Source organism: Hemitrygon akajei, chromosome 10 (genome assembly GCF_048418815.1).
Source record: "Hemitrygon akajei chromosome 10, sHemAka1.3, whole genome shotgun sequence".
Classification (NCBI taxonomy): Eukaryota; Metazoa; Chordata; class Chondrichthyes; order Myliobatiformes; family Dasyatidae; genus Hemitrygon; species Hemitrygon akajei.
In genome coordinates, this window is record NC_133133.1 from 164,558,192 (window position 1) to 164,585,887 (window position 27,696).

Below are 27,696 nucleotides of genomic sequence, written 5' to 3' on the forward strand. Positions count from 1 at the left end.
ATCACCTCAGTACAGGAAGGATGTGGAAGCCATAGAAAGGGTGCAAAGGAGATTTACAAGGATTTTGCCCGGATTGGGGAGCATGCCTTACGAGAATAGGTTGAGTGAACTTGGCCTTTTCTCCTTGGAGCGACGGAGGATGAGAGGTGACCTGATAGCGGTGTATAAGATGACGAGAGGCATTGATCATGTGGATAGTCAGAGGCTTTTTCCCAGGGCTGAAATGGCTGCCACAAGAGGACACAGGTTTAAGGTGCTGGGGAGTAGATACAGAGGAGATGTCAGGGGTGAGTTTTTTTACGCAGAGAGTAGTGAGTGCGTGGAATGGGCTGCTGGCAATGGTGGTGGAGGCGGATATGATAGGGTCTTTTAAGAGACTTTTGGATAGGTACATGGAGCTTAGAAAAATAGAGGGCTATAGGTAACCCTAGTAATTTCTAAAGTAGGAACATGTTCAGTACAACTTTGTGGGCCGAAGGGCCTATATTGTGCTGTAGGTTTTCTATGTTTCTATATGATTCTATGTAACGTACCAATCAGATCAAATGTATTTTTATTACTTTCTCACTTTACAAATAAAATGTGTGAATTGCATCTGGAAAACCACTTATGAAAAGAAAAGTCACATATCTATGGTACGTTATGAGATGGAAATACAAACTGGAGTGAATCAGAAACATGTATTAGCATTCCTTCTAGCTGTAATTCACCCACTTTTTCACTTGAATGTATCATGTATAGATTACTTCATTGCAAATCTGAATCTGGGTCGGAACGTAATAATGCTGAAGTTGAAATATTAACAGTTTAATAGTTCTGAGCTGCACTTTGAGTAACCAGCAAAGTTCCCATTTTTAATTGTATTTCTGATTATCAAATTTTGGCTTGTATCAAATCCCAAATGAGCTTCCATTTAATTTCCTAATAGAAATATATTTTGCTTGTCTGTAAGTAGCCACGTTACTAAGTACACACAACTAAATATTGAAGGGGTGAGGTGTGAGAAACAGAAATATGCAGTGCATGATCTAATCTTTGTCAGGCTTTAACTTCTCGTTAGGGTAGAATTCCACATCATGATATTTCCCTTTCTTGGTGTTGGATGCTTTAGACATTCTTATCATTCTGTTCAATGGAAATGGTGAATAGAAATGATTTGAAAAGAGGGCAATGGGGCTAAGAGGGAAAGTGGATCAGCCATGATGAAATGGCGGAGCAGACTCGATGGGCCAAATGGCCTAATTCTGCTCCTATATCTTATCATCTTATACATTTATTTTAATTGTCATTTATCGGAAGAAAAACAAAATTGTACTCAAGATGTCTCAATTAATATGAATTTTTAGTGTTCTTGTCAGTTTTGATCTCTTCAAGTTACTTTTACATTCCATCCCTGTGGGAAACAAGTGCATGCAGACATCATTACCCAAGTCCTTTTTTTCCCAATCTTTTTATGAATACCACTTAGTTCCACTTGCTGTATAATAGATGTTATAAAATAACTGCTGGATTCACATATGGCAAATAGATATGGCCATATAAAGTACAAGACTGAGCCCTTTGCTTTCTTGCGGTTGGATCTTTCATTAGACCATGTATTTTCTATGGTACAAAAGCAATTGAATAATCCTGAAGCACTGAAATGTAAAAGGAGTAGCCTTGCAAGTCGGGGATATATTGCTGAAACTAACACTACTCAGCATTGCTCTCTGAACAATGCTCTCTTCAAGGCTGTTTTGCTGCATAGATTTAGCCCTTGCTTTTTACCCATGACCCTCTGCATATAAAGAGTCAGTTTATACTCTAAAGGGGAAAAGGTTGTGCTGTTCACGGAAGTTGCCTGTAACCATATCTTCTAACTACCACAGCTGTCTACATAGAAGGATAAGGAAAATATTTCAGTGCGTCTGTTTCTGGAAGTTCATATTTATATAGCAATATTACTATAAAATCACATTTTGTGGATGCTTTATGCATCGGTTTTTACTTCACTGTGCAAGGTTACGTTTCCTATTTAAGTGGGAAGTACACTTTTTCAAATATATTATTCAGAGTTATAGTTTGACTCTCCGGTAAGTTGGTATTTTACAATTTGATATCTAAACTTATTAAAACATTTTAAAATAAAGAACATTTCAACTTTTTTTTGTTTGCACTGTTATCCTATTGTTTAGAAGCTTTAGCTCTTAGTTAATACAAACCATTTGTTAGTTTCCTAGATTCCACATGAACTCTTGTACACTGTAACAACTATAAGAAGCCTCAAGGCAGGCTCTGTTATCAAGTGACATCTGCTCCTGCCCCTTTGCTTGCCTTTGTAGTAATGCTATTAAAAATGCTCCTCTGGCCGTTTACAGACAGTTTCAAGTAATGAATGTGGACTCATTCAGATTCTTTAACCTTCTTTCATTTGTGGGTCACTAATATTTTGGAAAGGCAGCAACATTCCCACACACTATGAAAAATCAAGTTCAAGTTTATTGTCATCTGACTGTACATATATACAACCGAATTCCTCCAGACCACAATGCACCCCAAAACAAAATATTACTATAAAGCAGTTAACAGAATATATAGTGGATTCACGTTAACTGGGACAGCTGCTTATTTGGAACAACTCTTAAAGAACAAAATACTAATTGAGAAAACATCTGGGATTCCACTCATTTACTTAGGACACTGTGCCATTTAGTTGGGATAGAAGACTAATGGCAAACTGCTTCTAACTAGCAGCAGTTGCGTGAGTTTGTGTGGCTGTTAGACACCACAGGTGCTTAGAGTGAGCAGTTTTTGAATAGCATTAATTGCGTGTATTTGTGTTCAAAAAGCAGAGATTTTTGTTACTGATTGTGGGCGAGAAATAAGCAGTCAGACAATTTAGAATTGTTTTGCTCACTGCAGTTTCAAGCATTTAGGCTTGAAGATGTCAGTAACAACCAGGAGTGAAAATGAAATTATTTCACTACTTCAAGTTAGAAGCTACAAAGAATTTGAAGGTATCGGTAGTTATCTTGAATATTACAATGAAAATGAAGATTTGGAATTTGCAATAGTTGAAAGCGTTGTATGAAGACAGACTATTTTTACACTCGGTGTATGCTAATTTTGTTAATTTACAGTCAATGAAAAGAACACAGCAGTGTGTGGTAGTTACTCCTCCTATTGATGATGGCAGTGAAAACTGAATGGGAGAGCTTTTAATGTGGAAAAACCATTGCAATGGGACAGTTCCATTCCTTTGACCTCCGAAGTCTGGGTCTCATTACACGCTGGGATTTCTCTTGGTTGTAATGGACACTGATAACACTTCTGTGCTTTCTCACGGCCTTCACTCTCCACGAAGCATTGCAGGACCACCTTCTTGGCCGTTGGATCTCACTGTTGATCTCATCCTAGTCCTCTGGAGCTGACTTCAAATGCTAGGACAGGGAAGTCCCTGTTTCACTGGGGTATGAGGCCCACTGGTACCATCTCCTGGTTTAGTCCACCTGACAAAGGGGTGTACCAGGGAGTAGCCGCTGTCACATGCAAACAGGTACTTGCAGCCAAGGTGGGATCTGAGTGTCCAGTGGTACCCAAAGGCGAGTGAGGAGTCCTAGAACGAACACGACAAGCCCCTCCACCAGAGGTGTTTCTCCTCCCTCCCTACGTGTATAGCAGCGTACACTGGATAAATTCTTCCATCGATAACAATTAGGAACTAATACACTGTTTTATAGAACTGTTACTACATAGGCAGTGTTGGAATTTGTTCTGCATTTTATTTAAATACATAGTTTGCTACTTAGGTAAATGGTAGTTTGTCTTTTTTATACCTTCCAAAGGGTTCAAAGGATTCATTTTATTATCAAAGTATGCATGTACAATACTACCGATATTTGTCTACTCCAGATAGGTACCGAAAAACCATGGTTTTTGATGAAAGAAAAGACATCAACTCCCCCCCCCAGCATGAAAAAGAAAAGAAACAAAACTCACAGACTTCAAAATCCCCCCTCCCCGCAGCAAAAAAAGCGACAATAACAGTCCCAGACCCCCTCACTCGCAGAAAAGAACAGCGACAATAACAGTCCCCGACCCCCTCACTCGCAGAAAAGAACAGCGACAATAACAGTCCCCGACCCCCTCACTCGCAGAACAGAGTAATACCAAACCCCTCTTACACACAAAAACATTAACAGATCATCCACCCACCAATCAGACACAAGAGAGAAAACATCAAAAAACTGAAGGAAATCGATACATCACCTACAGTAAATCTGTAAGTATCAGAAACATCTTTTTGCCTGCATATGAGGAGAGCAGCTGCAGGAACTCGGTCCTTACAAAAAGAGTGACTGCTGAACCAGGTCCTAATGCCACCGACCCAGGGCCAAACACACCGATCTGGCTGCTGACTATCTCTGTTGGGCGCCAATGTTGGGCACCATATTCACCTCCACGCTTCAATCTTACTCACCGCTTCAAGATGACGTTGTTCATGATCCCGCGCCTCGTCTCTGGTCTTCTCCATGAGTCAGCTTGTGTTCTCGGTCCTTTTTGGCTCCCCGTCTCTGATCTTCATGGGGCAGCTCTCTGGACACAGCATAGTGCTGGATCCTTCAACTGAGTTCTAAACTGTACTTCACTGTTTCCATAACACGTACAAGACAAAAAGACCAAGTAGAAGACAGAAAAAGTGAAATAATTGGAGAGATTTGCAGTCTGAAAGATGTCACCTGAGGAATTGTTATTCGCTGGCATCATCTTGAATACTTACGTGAAACTTCGGCTAATTGGGACAGCAGTTTAATTTGACCAAAATGTACTGGTCCTCATGTGTCTCAATTAATTGGAACCCACTGTTATCAAATTGCATGTAGTACGCATTAGGGGTAAACAGTAAACAGGTCGCTGTCCTAGTGACGAGACCTCAGTGGTGGCAGGGTATTCATTAGTCTCACAGCCTGAGGAAAGAAGTTGTTACCCAGTCTGGCAGTCCTAGTCCTGATGCTCCTTTACCTCCTTACTGACAGTAGTGAGTCAAAGAGATTGTGGGATGGGTAGTAGGAGTCCTTAACAATGCTCTGGCCTTTGTCTGCATTGCTCCGGATAAATGTCACAATTTTACCATCTTCTGCAGGGTTTTGTGGCCCAATGCCTTCCAGCTTCCCTACCACACAATGATGCGGCCAGACAGGACACTCGATGGTGCTCCTATAGACAGCCGTTAGAACGGGGGCAGGGAGACGTGCACACCTCAGTCTCCTCAGAAAGTGTAGATGCTGCTGTGCCTTCTTGATTAGTGAGTTGCTGCTGTGGGTCCAGGTTAGATCACCCATTGCATATTGAATGTGAAATTTTTTCTATTTGTTTTCATTCTTATTGCTTCTGAATCTTACAGAAGTCACCACATAGACCATTGCACGTTGATTATGTGACTAATGAGAGGGCTAAGGTACTGGTAGAAGCAGGAGTACACACAGCAGCTGGGCACAGAGCAACTCTATTGGAGAAATCTACAGTTCAATTCAAACAAGCAAAACGTGATAATAAAGTTGTGGTCACTCCAAAAATATTTTTTAAAAATCACATAAAAATAAAAATTATACTTTTATACAGAAGTACAATTCTTTTTCTATTCTTAATCATACATGTGAAAATTAAAAATAAAAGAAAATAAGTTTAATGTTTAAGCTAAGAATTTTGAGTAGTTGTTTAAGAGTGCATTGATGCTCAGGATGGCAAAGTAACTTGTATATTGCTTTCCAAAATGATACTGAGTTCTCTGTAGTCAAGTATTAAGTAGGTTTGTCTTCCTGTACTACAAATCAAGTGGAGAGATGAATTTTTGAATGTTTTAAAGATTCGATTAATTATTTAATTCTGGGTATTGAATACAGAATCAGTCAATCCACAAATGTTTCATGCTTATACATATTTAAAACTATACATTAGGCTTCCTAGTCTATTCCTAAAGTATCTACAGTACCAATCTTTGGAAAGTTACATTGGGATATACCAACTGCATGCCTTAGCTTTCATTAAACTTTCTGTTGACTGAAACTATCCAGTTCAAAAAGTATTGAGGATCAAAATGATATAAACATGATGGGAATTACATTAGAATGGAGAAATTTGGGGTATATTTTAGGGAAGAATAAGACTTTATGCAGGGTTCGGACAGAAGCTAGTCTGCTGGCTACAATATTAAAGATCTGTAACAACTGGTCCTCTTTATAGCATGTCTATTGCCTAGAATCCTCTAAAGTGTAGGAGGCCTTGTCTAGGAACAGCTCACTTTGTGGACTCCACATTTTCCATCGATGTGGGCCTTGGTATCTTTCTGGATGGTGATTTCATTAAGGACAGGATTATGAGAAATGTAATGAGTGATATCATTGTACTGGTTCCTTTCCATTTAAGCCACAACAGCTTTTCATGCAAATCAGCTTGTTGCTCTTTTAGCACAGAATTGATAATACTGTGTACTGAGGAATTTTTTCCCCCTCATTCCATCAATAACTTTGCTCGCTTTAGAAAGATTTCCCTGGGGAGTTCCTAGTGATTCTTTGTAATGGTGGTTTTGCAACTAGTAAAAACAACACGATAGGAGAGGACTTTTTCTCCCAGAGCACAATAATTTGATTTGCTTTGTGTAGGAATTAGGTATTTTGTTGTTCTTTTTTTCTGGGAGGGGGGTATGGTGGTGTTAAACATAGGGAACAGGCCACTATTAATATAACAAATTTTCTTTCAGAAAGCAGCGAGGTTATACCATACAGAACCATGTGTGAATTTCGATATGTAGCATGCGCCAGTCCTTGCATCAAGACATGCAGTGACCCTCATGCAATATCCTGCAAGTTTTTATCACCGTAAGTGTAATGTTTTACTCAACTTGGAGAGCACAGGATTTACTTTTTCCATTTGCTACATTGTATCTAATATGTAACATTTACAATACTTAATGGTTACTGAATGCTTGGTGAAAATGGAGATTTCTGTAACAGGTTGAAAGTTTAACCCATTCCCACCCTCCTTACTGATTATGTGTATTCCGTTTAAGCTGTGATGCGCACGGCCGCACAGTAATGGAAATGCTCCCACGCATGCAGGCTTTGTTGCAGCCCAGCTGGAATTTTCAGTTCATGTAAAAATTTCCTCCTCAGAGCAATGGCAGGTCCATGCAGCTGTAAGAAAGTTAGAGCGAATGTTGTATGTAATTTATAGATGAGGGTAGTGCAGTGGATGTGATCTACATGGATTTTAGTAAGGCATTTGACAAGGTTCCACACGGTAGGCTTATTCAGAAAGTCAGAAGGCATGGGATCCAGGGAAGTTTGGCCAGGTGGATTCAGAATTGGCTTGCCTGCAGAAGGCAGAGGGTTGTGGTGGAGGGAGTACATTCAGATTGGAGGGTTGTGACTAGTGGTGTCCCACAAGGATCTGTTCTGGGACCTCTACTTTTCGTGATTTTTATTAACGACCTGGATGTGGGGGTAGAAGGGTGGGTTGGCAAGTTTGCAGACGACACAAAGATTGGTGGTGTTGTAGATAGTGTAGAGGATTGTCAAAGATTGCAGAGAGACATTGATAGGATGCAGAAGTGGGCTGAGCAGTGGTAGATGGAGTTCAACCCGGAGAAGTGTGAGGTGGTACAGTTTGGAAGGACAAACTCCAAGGCAGAGTACAAAGTAAATGGCAGGATACTTGGTAGTGTGGAGGAGCAGAGTGATCTGGGGGTACATGTCCACGGATCCCTGAAAGTTGCCTCACAGGTAGATAGGGTAGTTAAGAAAGCTTACGGAGTGTGAGCTTTCATAAGTCGAGAGATAGAGTTTAAGAGACGCGATGTAATGATGCAGCTCTATAAAACTCTAGTTAGGCCACACTTGGAGTACTGTGTCCAGTTCTGGTTGCCTCACTATAGGAAGGATGTGGAAGCATTGGAAAGGGTACAGAGGAGATTTACCAGGATGCTGCCTGGTTTAGAGAGTATGGATTATGATCAGAGATTGAGGGAGTTAGGGCTTTACTCTTTGGAGAGAAGGAGGATAGGAGGAGACATGATAGAGGTGTACAAGATATTAAGAGGAATAGACAGAGTGGACAGCCAGCGCCTCTTCCCCAGGGCACCACTGCTCAGTACATGGCTTTAAGGTAAGGGGAGGGAAGTTCAAGGGGGATATTAGAGGAAGGTATTTCACTCAGAGAGTGGTTGGTGCGTGAAATGCACTGCCTGAGTCAGTGGTGGAGGCAGATACACTAGTGAAGTTCAAGAGACTACTAGACAAGTATATGGAGGAATTTAAGGTGGGGGGTTATATGTGAGGCAGGGTTTGAGGGTCGGCACAACATTGTGGGCTGAAGGGCCTGTAATGTGCTGTACTATTCTATGTTCTATTTAATTTACCCATAATTATTTATGTATAAAATTGCTTCAAAATCTAAACATTGCTCATCTCATCATTAGAATACTGAGACATTTGCTGAATCATACACTTACAATTTGCCCTGTTGATAAAAACCTCCTGGACCCACCACTTCCTTTATTCCCATGACTTGTCTCAGTCCCTGCAAGCCTCTCTCACAATCATCGCTTCTGTATCCAATTCAGCAGATATGCCAACTCCCACTTCTCTCCCAAGCCACTCACCTAAACTGTCGCCTTCCATCCCTCATTCCAACTTTGTGTCACTCTTTTCTTGTTTTTGTGTCTGCATTTCTACCTTAAAATCTGCTCTGGCTCACTACAATTCCATGTTACCTGGCCCTCATGCCATGGGGTTTTTTTTTCAAGCCAGCTTCCACCAGCTCTCGTTGAGTCCATTTGATCACCGAGATCAGTTTGCTGGTCCTGTGACACATTCTAAAAAGATTCTGCTGAGATTTTAATTCTCATTGACATTTTAAATAATTCCATCATTTCATGAAGTACCTACTTTCCTTGCCAATCTGTTCTAAATATGAACAGTCCCCATACTCCTGTCTACAGTTGTTACAGTCTTGAAAACCATCTCCCCATCTCCAACTTTCAAATGAGTCCTCGAATTCCTCAACCTCTCTTTTTCTTTTGTAGTGCAGAGTATCTGAAAATGAAGTAGAATTTAAGCAGGCCGTTTAACCTGCACTTCATTCCCAGAGATAACTGTCTGGAAGTTGTGTAAAGTTGGCTCTTCCTTTTGAAACTTGCACAAGCATTTTGGATGAGTCATTCCTGTTATGTCTTGTAAGTTCAAAACATAAAACTAATTCAACGAAAGACCGAGTGTCCAAGAATGAGGACCTAACTTCGCCTTTACTTTAAGCGAGGTGTGCATGTATCATGTTGTAACGTGATGATGTATGCAATTAATGTTTTTAATATATAATCTGTAATTATTTAAATAAACAAGAATGCTTAATCTATACGTATGCACATATACACAGAAGATTACTCAAATATAACTAAGATATTAAATGCACAGCAATTCCATTTGAAGCTGAACTGTGCAGTGATGCCTGGTTTTGTGCATGCTTAGAGATGGAATTCCAAGCCATCGTTGACTTGTTGAAAGGGGAATAATAGGCCTTACTTTCAATGCGTGCATGATAGATATCATTGAACAGTCTACCCCTCTCCACCTTGCCCACTGACAGTAAAGAGTCTGAAAGTTGTGAACACCCATTGTATACAGCAGGGTGAAGAGTCCTGCCAAAGGGTTGGTCTCGGCCTGAAACATCAACTGTACTTTTTTCCTGTAGATGCTGCCTGGTCTGCTGAGTTCCTCCAGGATTTTGTGTGTGTGATTTTCTCTGGTTTGTGATTGGAGCAAACCCTTCTGTCCAACTCATCCATTACCATTCAAGGTGTCCTCTTGAGCTAGTGCCACTTGCATGCATTTGGTCCATATACCTTGAAACCTTCCTTATCCATATGCTTGTCAAATGTCCATTAGGTATTGTAATTATACCCACTTCTACCACTTCCTCTGGCAGCAAGTGACCATATACCCACTACTGACTGTGTCCCTTTAATCTTTCTCCTCTCATATTAAGCCTATTCCCTGCAGTTTTAAAAACCCCTACCCTGGGAAATAGGCTATGACCATCCACCTTATCTATGCCCCCTGCTCATGATTTCATAATCCTCTAAAAGGTCACCCCCCCCCCCCCCCCGGCCTCCTAGGCTCCAGGGAAAACAGTCCCAATATCCCAATATATCCAGTCTCAGGGTGTCCTGTCCCAACACCATAGTTGTAAACCTTTTCAACACCCTTTCCAAGCTTGATAGTCTTCCTGTAGCTAGAAGACCAGAAATGCGTGTAATACTCTAGATGTAACTTTACTAATGTTACATGACGTTCCAACTCTTGTTTTCAATGCCTGACCAAGAACGGCAAGAATGCCAAATACCTTCTGCACCATCCTGTCTACCTGTGGCACAACTTTCAGTGAAATGTGTACTTGCATATATTGGTAAGCAGCCCTTGGCAAAGGCGGACGTTGAAGGTAATGGTGAATATAACCATCACATACCAGCACAACCTCTGGTTAATTGAAGAAAATAACATTTGAAGATGAAGACTGTTTGGTGCAAAGCTCACAGGCAACAGTGATGCTTCATAATCAGCATCAAAGAGGCAAACAACGCGTACCAAGCTGCCCTTAGGAGGCACCCATGAGAAATTGCTGCACTGCCTCCAGTGTGCCAGCACAGTTTCAGCTGAGCGACGGAAATCTTGTTCAAAGAAGAAAACGTCAATCCTAACAGCAAACTCGTTCTACTGAGAAGCTGTGATTCCTGCCATCACATGTGCTTCAGAGATGTGCACAACATTGCTGCCCAGAAATAACTACAATTTACAAACCAGTGAACAGGAACGTGGCGGGGAACCATATAAACCATATCGTTACAGCACGGAAACAGGCCATCTCGGCCCTTCTAGTCTGTGCTGAACGCTTACTCTCACCTAGTCCCACCGACCTGCACTCAGCCCATAACCCTCCATTCCTTTCCTGTCCCACAGCCAGAGAAACATCTTTAACTATGGCCCAATTAATATTCTGAACAATTCAAACAGGCATTCTGTAGTCTACCAGTCTGAAAGTGGAAGCAGACAAAGCAATGGGCTTTATTCTACCTTCCAGGGAATAAAGTGCTGACCTATTCAGTCTTTCCTTGTAACTCAGCTCCTCCAGACCCGGCAACATCCTTGTAGACCACCCATGAAGAACGTCAGGTAGATAGGGGTATACCATCCATGTACCTGACATCCAAATCCAGCACTACCCGAGCCCCATCATGGACAGAGATTTTCAGGACAGAAGATAAACGATGTATTCAATGCCTGCTTGAAGAACGAGTAACATCCGTTCCATTTCCTTGGAATCCCTAGTCTGTGATAGCTCAAAATAGAGAAGAATCCAAGAAGGTAATGAGATCCTCGAGTCTAGAGTGGGGGCACTTGGAGGCCAACTGCACACAGCAGGAGGAGTGGACAACATGCCAAAAAAAAAGCATCCACCTCATCAGATATCACTTGCCAACCTGCAGTAGAGCCGACGAATCCCACGTAAGACTCTGCACTCGCCTCAGAACTAGCAGAGCTGGAGGGGAAACAAGCTATTTTCGTCCCAGAAAGACTATCAAAGCTGACATGTAATTTGTCACCTCACCACCAGATGGCACATTCTGCAGCATTGTCATTTCGAACATTTCAAGATTGTTTATTGCCATTCTTCAGAACACCAGTGTAACGGAGAATGAAATGATCGGTACCCTGGATTTGATGAAGCATAAAAAAACCACAATAATCATAAAATCACAATAAATATAAATATAAAAGCAATCCTATAAAACACAATGTACAAGTCTTATATACATAGACTGATATTATGTCCATAAAGTGCCGCTAGAAGATGTGTATGTAGTAATGTAGGGGTACCACACCACTACCTCCAAGAGAACCACAACTTTGTCGTGGGATTTGGAAGCTTGTGTGCCTCAGTGACCCGGAGAACTATGTTCGCTGGAGTCAGACCTTGTGCTTTGGCGCTTGGTACGGTCACCCATACCAAACAGGTCAAAGGGTAGGGCAGTCCCTCCGGTCCTTCAGGTTCAGGGGTTCAGCTCAGGGCTAACTACCCTGCCTGGTCAAGAAACAATTGTTACAAAAACAGCAATGAAGAATCTTTCTATACAGACAGACTATACCTTCATTGCTGCTCTGAATGCCAGTGGCATTATAGGCAGCAAGTACCATACCATTACATGCACATCATATACATATGTGTTATATATGGTACCAAATGGAGCTTTATATTTAAGAAGTAGCTAAGATTTTATGTAAAATGTTTAAATACATAGTCATTTATAACTATCTGTTAGGATGGTAAGGGAAAAGTTTATATATCTAGAAGAAAAATTTTGCAACGTGAAATAGTTGTAGATAATGATAGAAATAACTAGCGACTCCATCAGTGGAAAGAGAAACAAAATTCGGGTCAATGTTATCTGTTTCTCACTCCTCAAATGCTGCCAAGTATCTTGTTTATATTTTGCTTTTATTTTAGATTAATAACTGTATTTTCTTACACCTATTTACATAAAACTTACCATTTCACCTTACAGAGGAGCAAGTCTTAATTCTGAAGGTGGTGGATTAGCTGGCTTCTTGGAGCACCCTGGGTAGAATGGTTCAGTGACATGTGGGTTATGATTGGGAGCTATGGACCTCAGATTATTATTGTAGGGAAATGTTGAACTGCCCAACTGCTCCTGAAGGGAAGTGGAAGAAAACACTGTCCATCAGGCTTTTCCCTCCTTTCAGTGATTGCCAAATGGCTGCAGCATATTAGCAGCTTAACCACCTAATCTGCCATTGGAAGGTCCAGAGAGATTAAAGAGAAGAGCAGAGGGAGTACAAAGATCTTGTCCAATTATCTGCACCCCAAGGGGTTTAAACAAAGTGGCAGAGATAGTGGACTCCTTGGTCAAAGTTTAGATAGATGAGAGAGGGGGTTCTTTGAAGTATATGAGATTCTAAAAGGACATGGCAAGTTAGATGCCGAGGCATTTCTACTGGTAGGAAAATCTTGAATGAGGGGTCATGAAGACAGTATGAGGGGGTTGGTCTTTTAAAACTGAAATGTGTGGGAATTTCTTTTTATAGTGCGTGGCAAGTCTCTGGAATTCCTCATCTCAGAGGTCTGTGGAGCTGAGATTATTGGAGTTGCTTAAATAGGTGGAGGAATTGTTTTTGAAAGATCATGGACTTGGGGGTTAGAGAGGACAGGCGCTAAAGAGGTGTGAAGCCTGATGCTTATCAGCCATAGTCATGTGGAGTGGCAGAGCAGGCTGACTGGACTACTCTGGCTTCCATTTTCTTGTGTCATCATTCTCAAAGAAGAAGAAATAAACCATTATATATATATTTTTTGATCACACAGGGTGGAGGGATGTATGGCACATTGCCCAAAGGACATGCTGTTTGATGAAGTCACACTCAGATGTGTTCATCCAGTGGACTGTGAGTGTCTCAGTTTATTGAATTCCTTGTATTCCATTTCTTTGGTTATTATTCATTAAGGTGAGAGGTAAAAGTTGCAATGAAAATCTTTGTTTGCCTTTGAAAATATTTCTTTGTTTCCTCGTTCATGCTTATCACTCAACCAACATTACTGGAACAGGTGACCTATATAATCATTGTACTGTATTGCTGTTAGTGTGAACACTGTACGTAATCCCATTTTACAACTACACAACCACCGTACCAAAGTACTTCATTGACTTTGAACTGCTTTGGGGTCTGAAAAGAATGTGGAAGTTGCTATATAAATGCAGGTCTTTATTTATTTTATTGAGCATTGGTAACTCAGATCATTGGCATATTATTGTAGAAATATCAACTATAATGCAACTAAATTAAAACAATACAGTTCTTATAATACTTTATATAGTTAAATTAATTAATGCCTTACAAAAATTAAAATAGTTTAGAGCTAAAGACATCGTAAAGAGGTACGTCTCTAGATCAGAGGTTCCCAAATTAGGGTCCATGGGCCCTTCGGTTAATGGTTGGGGTCCATGGCAAAAAAAAAGTTGGGAACCCTACTCTAGATCCATAATTCATAACTGAAAAATACCAACTGTGTAAGATTCCTTTTCTTACAATAAAAGTGGGGAAATAATGGAAAATTCAAAGAAAGCAATAAAGTTTATGGATACTTGTAACAATGGAAGATATATTAATTGTTTATTTTCTAACAGGTATCAAGGTAACTGCAACAGATTTACCTTATCTAACACCAACAACATCTACAAGAACTGAGGCAGTGTCCAGATCATCTACCATACCAATGACTCTAACAGTAAGACAGTTAACGACTTCCATTACTGGCCCATCAACATCTCGTTCAACAATGACAACAGTTCCCTCAAAACCCGTGGTAACTACCTCTACATCAGCTTACACAACATCTTTTTCATCCACGGAACTTCCAACCTTAAGTTCTACAAAGGCCAGTCTACCATCTGTTGGGAGGACTAGTGCAATGAATGGGACAACAGTGATTCCAGGTCCACTTCGAACCCCCATTTCACCTACTGAGAAGGTGCTGCCTTCCATAAGCACTGCTTTTCCAACTAGCAACAGGTCTGAAGTGGTAACTTCCTCAACACGTGCTGCAGAAACTACTGTTCAGCCAGAAGTTATAAAGACTCAGTATAGTACACCCAGTGAAAGTACAACGTTGAGTGGACAGACAAAAGTGGAGAAGGCTGAAATCACAACAGAGGCGATTAGCAGCCAGCCTGCAGCACCAGTTACCGCAAGCAAGGCAACTACCCTCACTCCAGAAATCCCTGTCATCCATGAAACCACACCGACTTCTCCAGTTCCAGCTTCCTCTCCGAGTGTCCAGGAGAAAGCCACCTTGGAATTGTCCACTGCATCACCGGCTTCTCCATCTACTCCAACAGCACCTATTTCTGCAGCTCCATCTCGTTCTCAGCCAGAAGCTGCAATTACCTTTGGTATCTCAACAATACCCTCTTATTCTCAAACTGCACCACCATCAGTGACTCCAGCACCTTGCACAGTACGGGCACATTAAGCTTTCTTTTCCTTGAACAAAACCTGTAAAACAAAAACCTAAAAAAAGTGCTAGAATCCTTTAAGTGCTTGTTGGAAATTTGAATAAACTCAGAATTTTTTATATTGACTCATATAGGTTCTCCCCAGGTTACTTCAGGATTCTGTTCCTAAGAAGTATTCATAACCCAAAGAGTTTGCACATTGGAAGATCTGCTGTCTGGCAAACCAAGGGTAGGGAATAGCTAAATTAGGAAAATTAACTCAAACCTTATGATATTACCACTAGATGAGTTCTGACTTGGCAGAAGATTCTGACAGCCTTGCAGCATCCAACATATCCATCAAGCCAGCCTTCCAAATGCTTGTTTGTACAGTATGTATATGCTGTACCCAAGTCAGGGGTTCATAACCTGTGGAGGACCTGTATTAGTATGTTTTACTGTTTGATATGTTGCCTTCAGAAGAACAATAGATATTTCCATCATGGAATCATAGAATCCTACAGCACGGAAGCTGGGATTCAGTCCTTCACCTCCTCACCCACCAGAGGGAACCATCTGTAATTAATCTCAGCTTCCAGCACAAGGCCCATCACTTTCTATGTCTAGGCGATTCAAGTGCTCATCTAGCCACTTCTTCTTAAATACTGTTAGCCACGCTTTTTCTACCATTCTCTCAGGCAATGCATTCCATTTCACTCTGTGTGAAAAGTTACCTTTAGATCTTGCACCCATTACTCTAAATCAATATCCTTTTACTAAAATCTACCTCTCATTTGGAGCTGGGTTTTCTGCAGTCTACCCTCTAAATCTCCTCTGCACCCTCTCCAGGATATTTTTCCTATAGTGCGGTGAACAGAAATTCACAGTACTCCAGCTGAAATCTCACCAATATTTCATGAAGTTGGAGCACGCTGTCCCTGTTCTTGTATCCAACACCCTGACTAATGAAGACCAACATCCCATATGCCTTCTTCACCATGTTATCTACCTGCACCATCACATTCAAGGGTAGATTCATAGATCTTCAAACCTCAATACTTGATATTGTTCTCATTATCCCTATTCTGCTGATAATTACTCCTCCCAATCAGTTCTCTAGTACTAAGCTTTTAGTTTGTCAATTAAGAGCAGGCCAAGTTACTATCATTCAACATCACTGAAGTTTCTGAACAAGAGGATATTTTCCTGCCAGTTTTATACTTCCTGAAAATAAATGCCCAACCAGTGTGTAGAAGCAGGTGTTCACAACCATCTTTATTCTATGGACCAATACCATTAAGCAAGGGTCCCTGGACTCCAGTTTGAGGACTTCTGGCAGAGTAGCTTGGATAGTTGCAAATCATATACCTACTTATATACTTAGGCAGGCAAATTAACATTGTTAGTTAATGAACTGTGGATACCACCCATAAGATCACCGTTCCCATCTCCTTCACTAGCTGCAGTCTCTGTGGGGTAAGTATTCTGGTTAGGTAGGGTGCTCCAGAATTTTAACCAGCAATCACAATCCCTCTCTGACAGCTATGCCCTTCAAGTCGCAGTTATCTTGGTCACTAGAGGCACTACCGAGGTTTACTTAGCGATGGTCATTGATGTCTTCAAGCTGATTATATTAGTGATCCCGCAACCTAAGGATCAGGCTTGAAGTAGTGGTCAACATGAAGGAGCACTAACATATCAATGGAAGAAACTAGTAGACAGTCAAAAGAGCAGATTCCTTTATCCCCACTTTGACCTGATGCCCCAAGTCTTTCACAAGATGCGGTGTTGACAAGATAGACTTCCTGGCTCCCCTGACGACTGTACTGCTCCCACCGGTGGATTGTGCTCTTAGTGAGGGGGACATGCCCAGAAAGGTGAGGATGTAATGTAGGTTTTTGCTGATGGGTATAATTGTGCAATCTGGAATTTGCATAATTAGTCAGTAGAAGAGCCATTCTAGTTTTAGCACATCCCCAAATGTCAATGAGGAGGACTTTGCAGAGTTGTCTTGGCTGGAAACCAAATGTCTGAGGCCTTTAGTGGGAAGACTGAAAGTCACTTTTTTTCCCAAAAGATAGATGTGCTAAGTAAGTAACATTCATAATGCCTGAATAGTTTGAATAATTAAAAAAATTGCCATGTGTTACCCCTAACCATTCAGTTCCTTAAGAAGGCATAAAGTCCTTATTCATTTTCTTAGGATTTGGCTCAAAATATATCATTAAGTTCATCATAAAATCTAGTCTAACTCGTCTAGTGGAGAATGCATTTATTTAATACATTGGGGATCAATTAATGACCTAAAGTAACAAAAAGACCATCTCCAAACCAGAATGATATTAGAAAAAGTAATTGATTTGAAAGTTAAAACTTAATGATAGGCTATCTTTGCAATGCATCATATTTCACATTTTTTACGCTTTTCTTACAACATTGGTGATTATTTGGCATCATGTCTCTGCTGGCTTTATAGAGCATGTCTACCTAATTACTTACCAAACCTTTAGTCAATAATTCCATTGTACACCTTAGTGAAAACTAAAATGCAAAGCTTTTGTGATGTTGTTGACTCATGTGAAAGCTTCTCCCTTTTCCAATGCCGCTCATTATACTCTCTATTTATTCTTGGCCTCTCTGTCTTTACAATCTACAAGCTTGTGATGGACTCATTTTGTCTTTGGGCTACTTCCATTTAAAGACTTTTATAGAATTAATTTTCAGTTAAGAAGAATCAGCTGCCTAATAGAGAAAGCATCTGGGTCTCATTTGCCTTGTGATCAATGGACCTGAACATTGGGTAGTTTAACAACAGCTTAATGCAGATTTTAGTCTGTGATGATCCACTGAAAACTCCAACCTTGTTTTTTAGCCAACTTCATATGGACTGGCATGAATATAGATGTATAATTTAAGCTGAGGTTAATAATGTTCTCCACAGTCTTGTCTTATTTTAATTATTGTAATTTTTGGAACTGTGATGGCAGGCCTGATCTTACCTTTCTGGATTCAACCTATTTCACCATTTTCGAAATTTTTTAACATAGAGAAATAATATATAAGGACATGGTGTTAATGGTGATTGAATAATTTTCTAATACATACCATGGCTGCTGCCATGTAGATGTTATGACTGTAATTCTTGGGTCATGTTTGTGAGGTTACCTTCAAGCTACACAATAATTTCAAGTGCTGCCTTGCTTCTGTGACCACCTGCTCTAATGTTGGAATCGGCACTTTAAATTGTGAAGTCTCTTTTCATGCAGGTTTGTTTTCAGATGGAGGAGTGTGTGGGTGGTAGGTGGTTGGTGTCTGTGCCCATGGATTGGGTGATGGCAGAGAATTTGCCACACATAGAGAATTTGCCACACATCTCCAATGTCCAATAAGGTATTATTCCACTAACCTTGAAGAAGGTGATCACAGAACCATCACGGAGAAATTCCCTTCACTGGCAAATTTATCAGTGGCGTTCCAACTCTAACAAACTCTTTCAGTTAATGTAGGGTTATGTTACCACACTCTAGTTAAGTTCTGCCCCTGCAGTCAGCCTGCCCCACTTTCAAGTTGCATTTTTGCAGTAGAAAATCATTTGAGTGATGTCATCCATGCATTGTGTATTGGCTGAGGGCTCTCTGCGCATCCAATATTAGTACTTGTGTGTATGCAGGAGTATGCCACATTATCGTCATACAGTATGCGGCAATGGATGCACAGAACTCGGTTTTCAATCCAATTCTACAATGTAGTGCGTAAAGTAGTTGAAGTACACATTAGAATTGATTGGACCTGGAGTTGTTGCTTTATGCTCTTCTCTCTAAAGTGATTTGTTTTTTTTCTGTGAGTTTTTGTTTGATGAAATCAGCACTTGATGAAATAAACTCTTAATTAAATGGACATAGCTCTTATAATGTTTACATTAATTTCCACAATTTGTGCCAAAGTTTGTCAGATTATTTGTCGAATACTGATTTGCATTTGCAACAAAGCACTGTAACAGATTTGTCACAATTTGGAGGCCTTCTTACCAAGTATTACCCAAAGCTTCTTAGTGAATGCACTATATTTATCTTCTGACCTTCTTTACAATTCTGTATTATTTTTTTCCAGTGTCCTTTTAATGTGACACAGCCAAGCTGTGGATTTTTGGGAATGCCTGTCCAAGTCAACAATGATAGGTGCTGCCCACAGTGGGAGTGTCCATGTGAGTAATGGCTTTGGATGCCTTCTGCTCCTTATTAGGCAATGTTTTTACAGAAAACCTTATCACTCACACCAGGATGCAAAAGGGGGAAAAGCACAAATATAAAACAAGTATATTTGTTTCTGAAATTGAAAAGCTAAAAATCTGCAGATGCTGGAAATCTGAAATAAAACAAAGAAAATGCTGGGGTAGCATCTGCAGAGAGAGAGAAATGAAGGTGATGTTTCGGATAGAAGACCTTCTATCAGATCATTAGGACATTACTTCTTACTGTTCTTGTGTGGTGGTTTGATGATCTATTCCAGTTTTAATTCAGTTTATTAGAGTGTAGTGTCATTGATTCTAAATGTACAGGTGTAGGTTTCTTTGAGTCCCAGTGCTGTCAGTTGGTTTTGCCGCTGCACGATCCGTGGAGTCCAGTCTTGCTGAGATTCCCAGCGCTGCATTATGGAATTCCCTTTTGTACCCTGCATCAGGTTAGATCTGGCATAGCCAGCAAAGAGAACATTGTTTTTCATTGGAGAAACTGTTAATTTTATTTATGATAATTTAACATTGGTTTAATGTGTTGAATCGTTAAGTTAACTCTTGCCATTATAAAGAAGAGTAATTTTAATTATCATTTATTTTTGATTTTAATAATGCCTGAATTTCAGACATTTAACAACACCTTTGACTGAAGCCAGAACTCTACCTCCATCACTGCCTTTCTAATTTCCTTGTGTATTACAATACAGAATACTTAGCCCATCAAATCCACACCGTCTCTCACGAGAGCAAGGCCACTCCACTTTCCTCATTTCCCTTTTCACCTCCCAACTAGTTCTCTCACACATTTCCGTCAACTCTTTTTTGATTATTTTACCAGTCACTTACACTAAGTAGTCACACACGTCGCCAGTTGATCTACCAGCACCTCGGTTGGGATGTGGGATCAGCCAGCAGAAACCTGGCAGATGACACAAACTCAACTCAGCAAAGTTATGATTGAACCCTGGTCACTGATACTGAGCTGAGGCAGTAGTGCTAACTCCTGTGGGTGGGGTGATGTGGGCCTCTGTACTGTGTCATTTTGGTAAGCCACATGAAAACAGTGTAAAAAGAGACCCAATGTAATAAATCTCCTTCTCCTATTTATCCCTTTCCTAGCCTGGAAAATGTGAACCACAGGTCCCCAATTATGTTTACAATCGTCCCATGCAAATACAATATTACATCCTACAGTTCTGTGCAAAAGTCCTAGGCACATACAGTAAATATAGTCTTCTACTTAGTCAGTAGAAGTCCTAGGGTGCCTAAGACTTTTGCACAGTAATGTATTGTTAACATGAAGAGTGAGATTGTAAATCTGGCAAGAGCAAAAATGTTGGGAATGGTAAGGGTGGATGTTCGCGGGAGGGGTGTGGGACAGGTGGCAGAGAAAGAATGCTGGGGGGGGCGGGGTTGCAGACACACACCAGCACTGAGACACCAGGCAAGGTCACTTGCTTCCAAACAACTGGTTTATAGTTCATAACAGAATGTCTCTCTGGTGCTTCCTGCTAACCTCCCCTCTCCCTTTCCTTTCTCGCAACCATGATTCGGCTCTCCGTGCTCCCCTTCCCACTCTCAGTCCACAATAGGGACCCAGGTTTATCATCACTCATATGTGTCGTGAAAGCTTTTTTGTGGCGGCAGTATGGCGCAATACATAAAATTACTTCAGTTCTGTGCAATGGTCTTAGCTATATATGGTATATGTGCCTAAGACTTTTGCACAGTACTGTTTATTTTATAACTTTTAAAAATTTAAAGTAATTACTTTATTAAAAATTACCTTGCCAGGTCGCTGCTCAGTATTCTCTGACCTACACATCATTACATTCGACGGCAATGACGTTGGAGTTTATGATGCTGCAGCCTACGTACTGACTCTGTTACCACAAGAAACTATTGTTGCCCATGTTGAACAGTGTCCAACCCGTGAGGTAATTAATGACTTTTGTAAAACTAGAACCTAACATGGAAAAGAAATTTAGAACTTACATAAAAAAAAACAATGCTTTAATTTAAATTAGCAACCATCATCAGAGTTCCTAAAATTGTATGTTGATAATCATTAGTGTTATCAAATGCATCTTTGTAGCTGTTAAGTGAATGGGCAAAAATTTAGCATTTGGAGTAGAAAGTGAGTAAATGTGAGGGTATCACCAAGAAATAGAACAGAATATTGTTTGTGGAAAGAGCCTACAGAATATTGCTGTACACAAGGAATCCTTGTATTGGAATACAGAAAGTTTGCAGACACGACAAATCATGAAGGAGTCCAGTGGAAAATTAGCCAATTTTGATTGGAGGTGGAGTGCAAAAACCCTCAGGGAAATCTTGTTACAACTGGTTGGTATGACCACAGCTGATCTCCTGATTTAAGATTCTACACAGAACTAGAATCTAAGATGCTATTTTTGCATTGGAAGATCATAGGAAGTTCACTGGATTGTTTCTTGGGATGAAGACATTGTTGTATGAAGAAAAATTGACCAGGTTGGGCCTTTATTCATTAGAATTTAGAAAGACCTATATTCACTGTAGTTCAGGACAAAGAGAGATACTTTGCTAAATAATCAAGTGGCTAGATAAGAAGATGCTAAAAAGATGCTTTTCCTTGTGGAGGAATCGAGAATGATAAGCCCTTTTTTTCAAAATAAGGAATCATTCATTGAAATGAGAAGGAAGAGTTTCTTCACACTGAATGTCATGAATTATTTTGCATTTCAGAGAACTGTGGAGGCTGAATCATTGAGTACATGCAATAAGACAGAGAGTTCTGATCAACAGGGGAGTCATAGGTTAACAAGGCAGAAAATACCAGAATTCAACAGTTCAAGCAGCATCCATGAAAGGAGAAACCTGTTAACATATTGGTCAGGGATACTTAACGATTATGGAAGGCTGGCAAGAAAGTAGAGCTGAGCGATAGATTGGTTCAGCCATGATCCTTTTCGATGTTAGAGCAGTCTTATGATGTCATATGACCTACTGCTCTTTATAATTTATATATTCTTGTTTGAAATTAATTACTAAGACATTGTTTTAACATAATATATAAAAATGAAAACTATTCACTGATTGTTGAGATATTGAAATGTTTCTGAAATAAATTTTTATTATTTACAGAGTGCAAATTCTATAAGGCGTCCTGTAAGTAAATGAGAATTATTTTAACTAAATTTGGATATGGCTCACTTCACATTGTTAGCAACGTAGGATATTTATTTTTGTAATTTTGTTCACCCAATCTCATTGTTTTTGCCATTAAGGTGCCGGGAGGAAACTCTGGATTATGCTTTAAAAAGCTGAACATAACCTCACGTAACCACAGAGTTCTCATCGATAGACTTGACAGGCTGGTGAGTGTGAAACTAACAAAATTTAAGTATTTTTGCTGATGACTTTTGCATTAATTTCATTAATTTACTGTTATTACTAATAAGTTACAGATGCAAAACAAACATATTATCTAGATAACAATGAATCAGAATCAGGTTTAATATCACTGGCATATGTTGTGAAATTTGTTGCAATTTCCATCTGAGCTGCTCACATGAGCTGCCTTTTCAATGGCATCCCAGAAACAATAACCCATAGAAATAATAAACTAACTTTTCTTTGCCATTCTTGTGATGTCTGATCGTTTCATGATTTTGTTTTTATTTATTTCACAAAATTCACTTTCCCAGCTTTGGGGAAAATGGTTCATAAGTTAATCAATCATAAAATATGATACCCTTGACAAAACAGAACTACACTCAAGAAGCATTAGTATTTTCCTTTTGCCTCAAAAGCTGGCCAAAATATTGGCCTTCCAGATCTATTTGGTGCAGGGAACTATTCCCAGTCCTGAATAGATTCATTGGGCAGTTCTGCTTTCTAGTGTCGGGGCATTGAAATTTGTTAAGAAGTTGTTTGGGAAGGAGGAAGGCTGAGGAAAATGATGTTGAATCTCAACAAAATATTGGTTGGGTAAAGACTGGAGAACCATACTGTGTGCTTCACTTTAGGAAAGATGTATAGGGTTTGGAAAAAGTGTAGAAGAAATTTACTGGAAAGATGTGCCACAAGGAGAACTTTAGAAACTAAAATTATTCTCCTTGGAACTGAGGAACTTGTAAGCAAATCTGATATAGTTAGTGTATAGGTAGGGTGCCATGGTTGCTTAGCAGTTAGTGCTACACTATTACAGCTTGGGGCATTGGAGTTCTGAGTTCAATCTTGGCATCCTCTGTAAGGAGTCTGTACGTCCTCCCATGGAATGCGTGTGTTTTCTCTGGTGCTCCGGTTTCCCCGCCAGTCGAAAGGCATAGTGGTTAGTAGGTTAATTGGTCAATGTAAATCAGGTTAGGCTTAAGTTGGAGGGCTGCTGGGCGGTGTGGATCAAAAGGCCAGAAGCGCCTATTCCACGCTGTGTCTCTAAATAAATAAACAAATAGGTTTTTGGAATCTTGAAAGATAGAGACAGGATATATAGAGAAAAATGGCTCCTATTGGTAGAGAGGACAAGAACTAGGAGAAATAGAATGAAGGGATTGGCAAAAGAACCAAATATGACATTGGATTATTTTCTGAAGGTAGGTAGGAGATGAATTGTGAATTGCGGAGGTAGATAGCATGCAGTAGATTTCTTGAATTGAACTGTTATGAATTTGATGAGCTGAACTGTTGTATTTCATAGACACAAGATCCTGCATATTCTGGAAATCTTTTGCAATGCACACACACAATGTTCTGGATAAACTCAACAATAAACTAGGCAGTATCTACAGAGGGGAATAAATAACTGATGTTTTGAGCTGAGACCCTGCATCAGGACTGGAAAGGGAGGGGCAGAAGCAAGAATAAGAAGATGGGGAAAGGGGAGGGAGTACGAGTTGATAGGTGATAGATGAGGAGGAAGGTGGGTGGATGGAAGCCACTCTTCCAACTTCTCCTTCATCTTTTATGCTGTAAATCATTCCTGGGAAACAACTTGGAAAGAAGGTGACTGAGTGTGGCCAGGATGTGGGTCTTGGTGTGACAGGGGAGCAAGAAATTGCAGAGGAACTGCAGGTAGGAAAGAAAATAACTGAGATATGACAGGGACTCACTCTCAAAGACTCTGCATCTCAAGTTCCCAATATTTGTTGCTTATTTATTTTCTCTTTTGTTTTTGTACAGTTTGTTGTCTTTTGCACATTGGTTGTTTGTCCAGCCAGTTGGTTGTGGTCTTTCATTGATTCTATTGTTCCTTTGAATTTCCTGTGAATTGTCTGCAAGAGAAAGAATCCCAGGGTAGTACACGAACTTTGAATGAGAAGTTGGAGGAGGGCAAGGGGTACAAAGTAGAATCATGCCATCTGACAGCAAAATATTTCAATTTGTCTGAAACTGTGGACATTACACAGTCTTTGTCTAGGCATTGCAGGTGAAATAAGATAATAAATTTTATGCATTTTTATGAATTTTCTATAAATGTTAAACTTCAAGAGTTGGATATCTTCACTACAGAATTATGCCCAATTATTATAGTTAGCATTATTCCTAATGACTTACTTTCAAGAACACTACAGCTCATGTTCTCAGTACTATTTATTTACTTATATTTCTATTGGCTCAGTTTGTCTTCTTTGCAGATTGGTTGTTTATCAGTTTTAGTGTGATGTTTTCCGTTGATTCTTTTGTACTTTGTTTTATTGTGAATACCTTCAAGGAAATCCATCTCAGAGTTGCATCTGGTGATAGACAGTATGTACGGGTAATAAATTTACTTTGAAATTTGAAAGAAAGTTATTAAAAAAGAGCAAAGAGAAACTGTAGCAATTGTTTGTGGCTGACTGAAAAAGGTCCCATCAGAGAGAGGTGCACGGAGAAAGGTCCCATCAGGGTGAGGTGCATTGAGAAAGGTCCTGTCAGAGGGAGGTGCACTGAGAAAGGTCCCTTCAGGGTGAGGTGCACTGAGAAAGGTCCTGTCAGGGTGAGGTGCACGGAGAAAGGTCCTGTCAGGGTGAGGTGCACTGAGAAAGGTCCCGTCAGAGAGAGGTGCACTGAGAAGGGTCCCATCAGGGTGGAGTGCACTGAGAAAGGTCCTGTCAGGGTGAGGTGCATGGAGAAAGGTCCTGTCAGGGTGAGGTGCACTGAGAAAGGTCCCGTCAGAGAGAGGTGCACTGAGAAAGGTCCCATCAGGGTAAGATGCACTGAGAAAGGTCCTGTCAGAGAGAGGTGCACTGAGAAAGGTCCCGTCAGGGTGAGGTGCACTGAGAAAGATACCGTCATTGTGAGGTGCACTGAGAAAGGTCCCGTCAGGGTGAGGTGCACTGAGAAAGATACCGTCATTGTGAGGTGCACTGAGAAAGGTCCCGTCAGGGTGAGGTGCACTGAGAAAGATACCGTCATTGTGAGGTGCACTGAGAAAGGTCCCGTCAGGGTGAGGTGCACAGAAAAAGGTCCCATCAGGGTGGAGTTCAATGAGAAAGGTCCCGTTAGGGTAAGGTGCACTGAGAAAGGTCCCGTCAGGGTGAGGTGCACGGAGAATGGTCCTGTCAGAGAGAGGTGCACTGAGAATTGTCCCGTCAGAGAGAGGTGCACTGAGAAGGGTCCCATCAGGGTGGAGTGCACTGAGAAAGGTCCTGTCAGGGTGAGGTGCACGGAGAAAGGTCCTGTCAGGGTGAGGTGCACTGAGAAAGGTCCCGTCAGGGTGAGGTGCACAGAAAAAGGTCCCATCAGGGTGGAGTTCAATGAGAAAGGTCCCGTCAGGGTAAGGTGCACTGAGAAAGGTCCTGTCAGGGTGAGGTGCACGAAGAATGGTCCTGTCAGAGAGAGGTGCACTGAGAATTGTCCCGTCAGAGAGAGGTGCACTGAGAAGGGTCCCATCAGGGTGGAGTGCACTGAGAAAGGTTCCGTCAGGGTGAGGTGCACGGAGAAAGGTCCTGTCAGAGAGAGGTGCACTGAGAAAGGTCCCGTCAGGGTGAGGTGCACTGAGAAAGATACCGTCATTGTGAGGTGCACTGAGAAAGGTCCCGTCAGGGTGAGGTGCACTGAGAAAGATACCGTCATTGTGAGGTGCACTGAGAAAGGTCCCGTCAGGGTGAGGTGCACTGAGAAAGATACCGTCATTGTGAGGTGCACTGAGAAAGGTCCCGTCAGGGTGAGGTGCACAGAAAAAGGTCCCATCAGGGTGAGGTGCACAGAAAAAGGTCCCATCAGGGTGGAGTTCAATGAGAAAGGTCCCGTCAGGGTAAGGTGCACTGAGAAAGGTCCCGTCAGGGTGAGGTGCACGGAGAATGGTCCTGTCAGAGAGAGGTGCACTGAGAATTGTCCCGTCAGAGAGAGGTGCACTGAGAAGGGTCCCATCAGGGTGGAGTGCACTGAGAAAGGTCCTGTCAGGGTGAGGTGCACGGAGAAAGGTCCTGTCAGGGTAAGGTGCACTGAGAAAGGTCCTGTCAGGGTGAGGTGCACGAAGAATGGTCCTGTCAGAGAGAGGTGCACTGAGAATTGTCCCGTCAGAGAGAGGTGCACTGAGAAGGGTCCCATCAGGGTGGAGTGCACTGAGAAAGGTCCCGTCAGGGTGAGGTGCACGGAGAAAGGTCCTGTCAGGGTGAGGTGCACTGAGAAAGGTCCCGTCAGGGTGAGGTGCACAGAAAAAGGTCCCATCAGGGTGGAGTTCAATGAGAAAGATACCGTCATTGTGAGGTGCACTGAGAAAGGTCCCGTCAGGGTGAGGTGCACTGAGAAAGATACCGTCATTGTGAGGTGCACTGAGAAAGGTCCCGTCAGGGTGAGGTGCACTGAGAAAGATACCGTCATTGTGAGGTGCACTGAGAAAGGTCCCGTCAGGGTGAGGTGCACAGAAAAAGGTCCCATCAGGGTGGAGTTCAATGAGAAAGGTCCCGTCAGGGTAAGGTGCACTGAGAAAGGTCCCGTCAGGGTGAGGTGCACGGAGAATTGTCCCGTCAGAGAGAGGTGCACTGAGAAGGGTCCCATCAGGGTGGAGTGCACTGAGAAAGGTCCTGTCAGGGTGAGGTGCACGGAGAAAGGTCCTGTCAGGGTGAGGTGCACTGAGAAAGGTCCCGTCAGGGTGAGGTGCACAGAAAAAGGTCCCATCAGGGTGGAGTTCAATGAGAAAGGTCCCGTCAGGGTAAGGTGCACTGAGAAAGGTCCTGTCAGGGTGAGGTGCACGAAGAATGGTCCTGTCAGAGAGAGGTGCACTGAGAATTGTCCCGTCAGAGAGAGGTGCACTGAGAAGGGTCCCATCAGGGTGGAGTGCACTGAGAAAGGTCCCGTCAGGGTGAGGTGCACGGAGAAAGGTCCTGTCAGGGTGAGGTGCACTGAGAAAGGTCCCGTCAGGGTGAGGTGCACAGAAAAAGGTCCCATCAGGGTGGAGTTCAATGAGAAAGGTCCCGTCAGGGTAAGGTGCACTGAGAAAGGTCCTGTCAGGGTG

General features: G+C 41.5%; 1 protein-coding gene across 1 annotated transcript in view; it reads left to right on the plus strand.

Moving 5' to 3' along the window:
* Positions 1–27,696, plus strand: part of otogl (otogelin-like) — a 165,150-nt gene that overhangs the window by 100,486 nt on the left and 36,968 nt on the right. Inside the window, exons 35-41 of the mRNA XM_073057619.1 lie at positions 6,740–6,857; positions 13,414–13,493; positions 14,234–15,063; positions 19,151–19,244; positions 21,069–21,211; positions 22,401–22,424; positions 22,544–22,633. Of these exons, the coding sequence (XP_072913720.1) occupies positions 6,740–6,857; positions 13,414–13,493; positions 14,234–15,063; positions 19,151–19,244; positions 21,069–21,211; positions 22,401–22,424; positions 22,544–22,633 (1,379 nt within the window). The remainder of the gene's footprint in view (positions 1–6,739; positions 6,858–13,413; positions 13,494–14,233; positions 15,064–19,150; positions 19,245–21,068; positions 21,212–22,400; positions 22,425–22,543; positions 22,634–27,696) is intronic.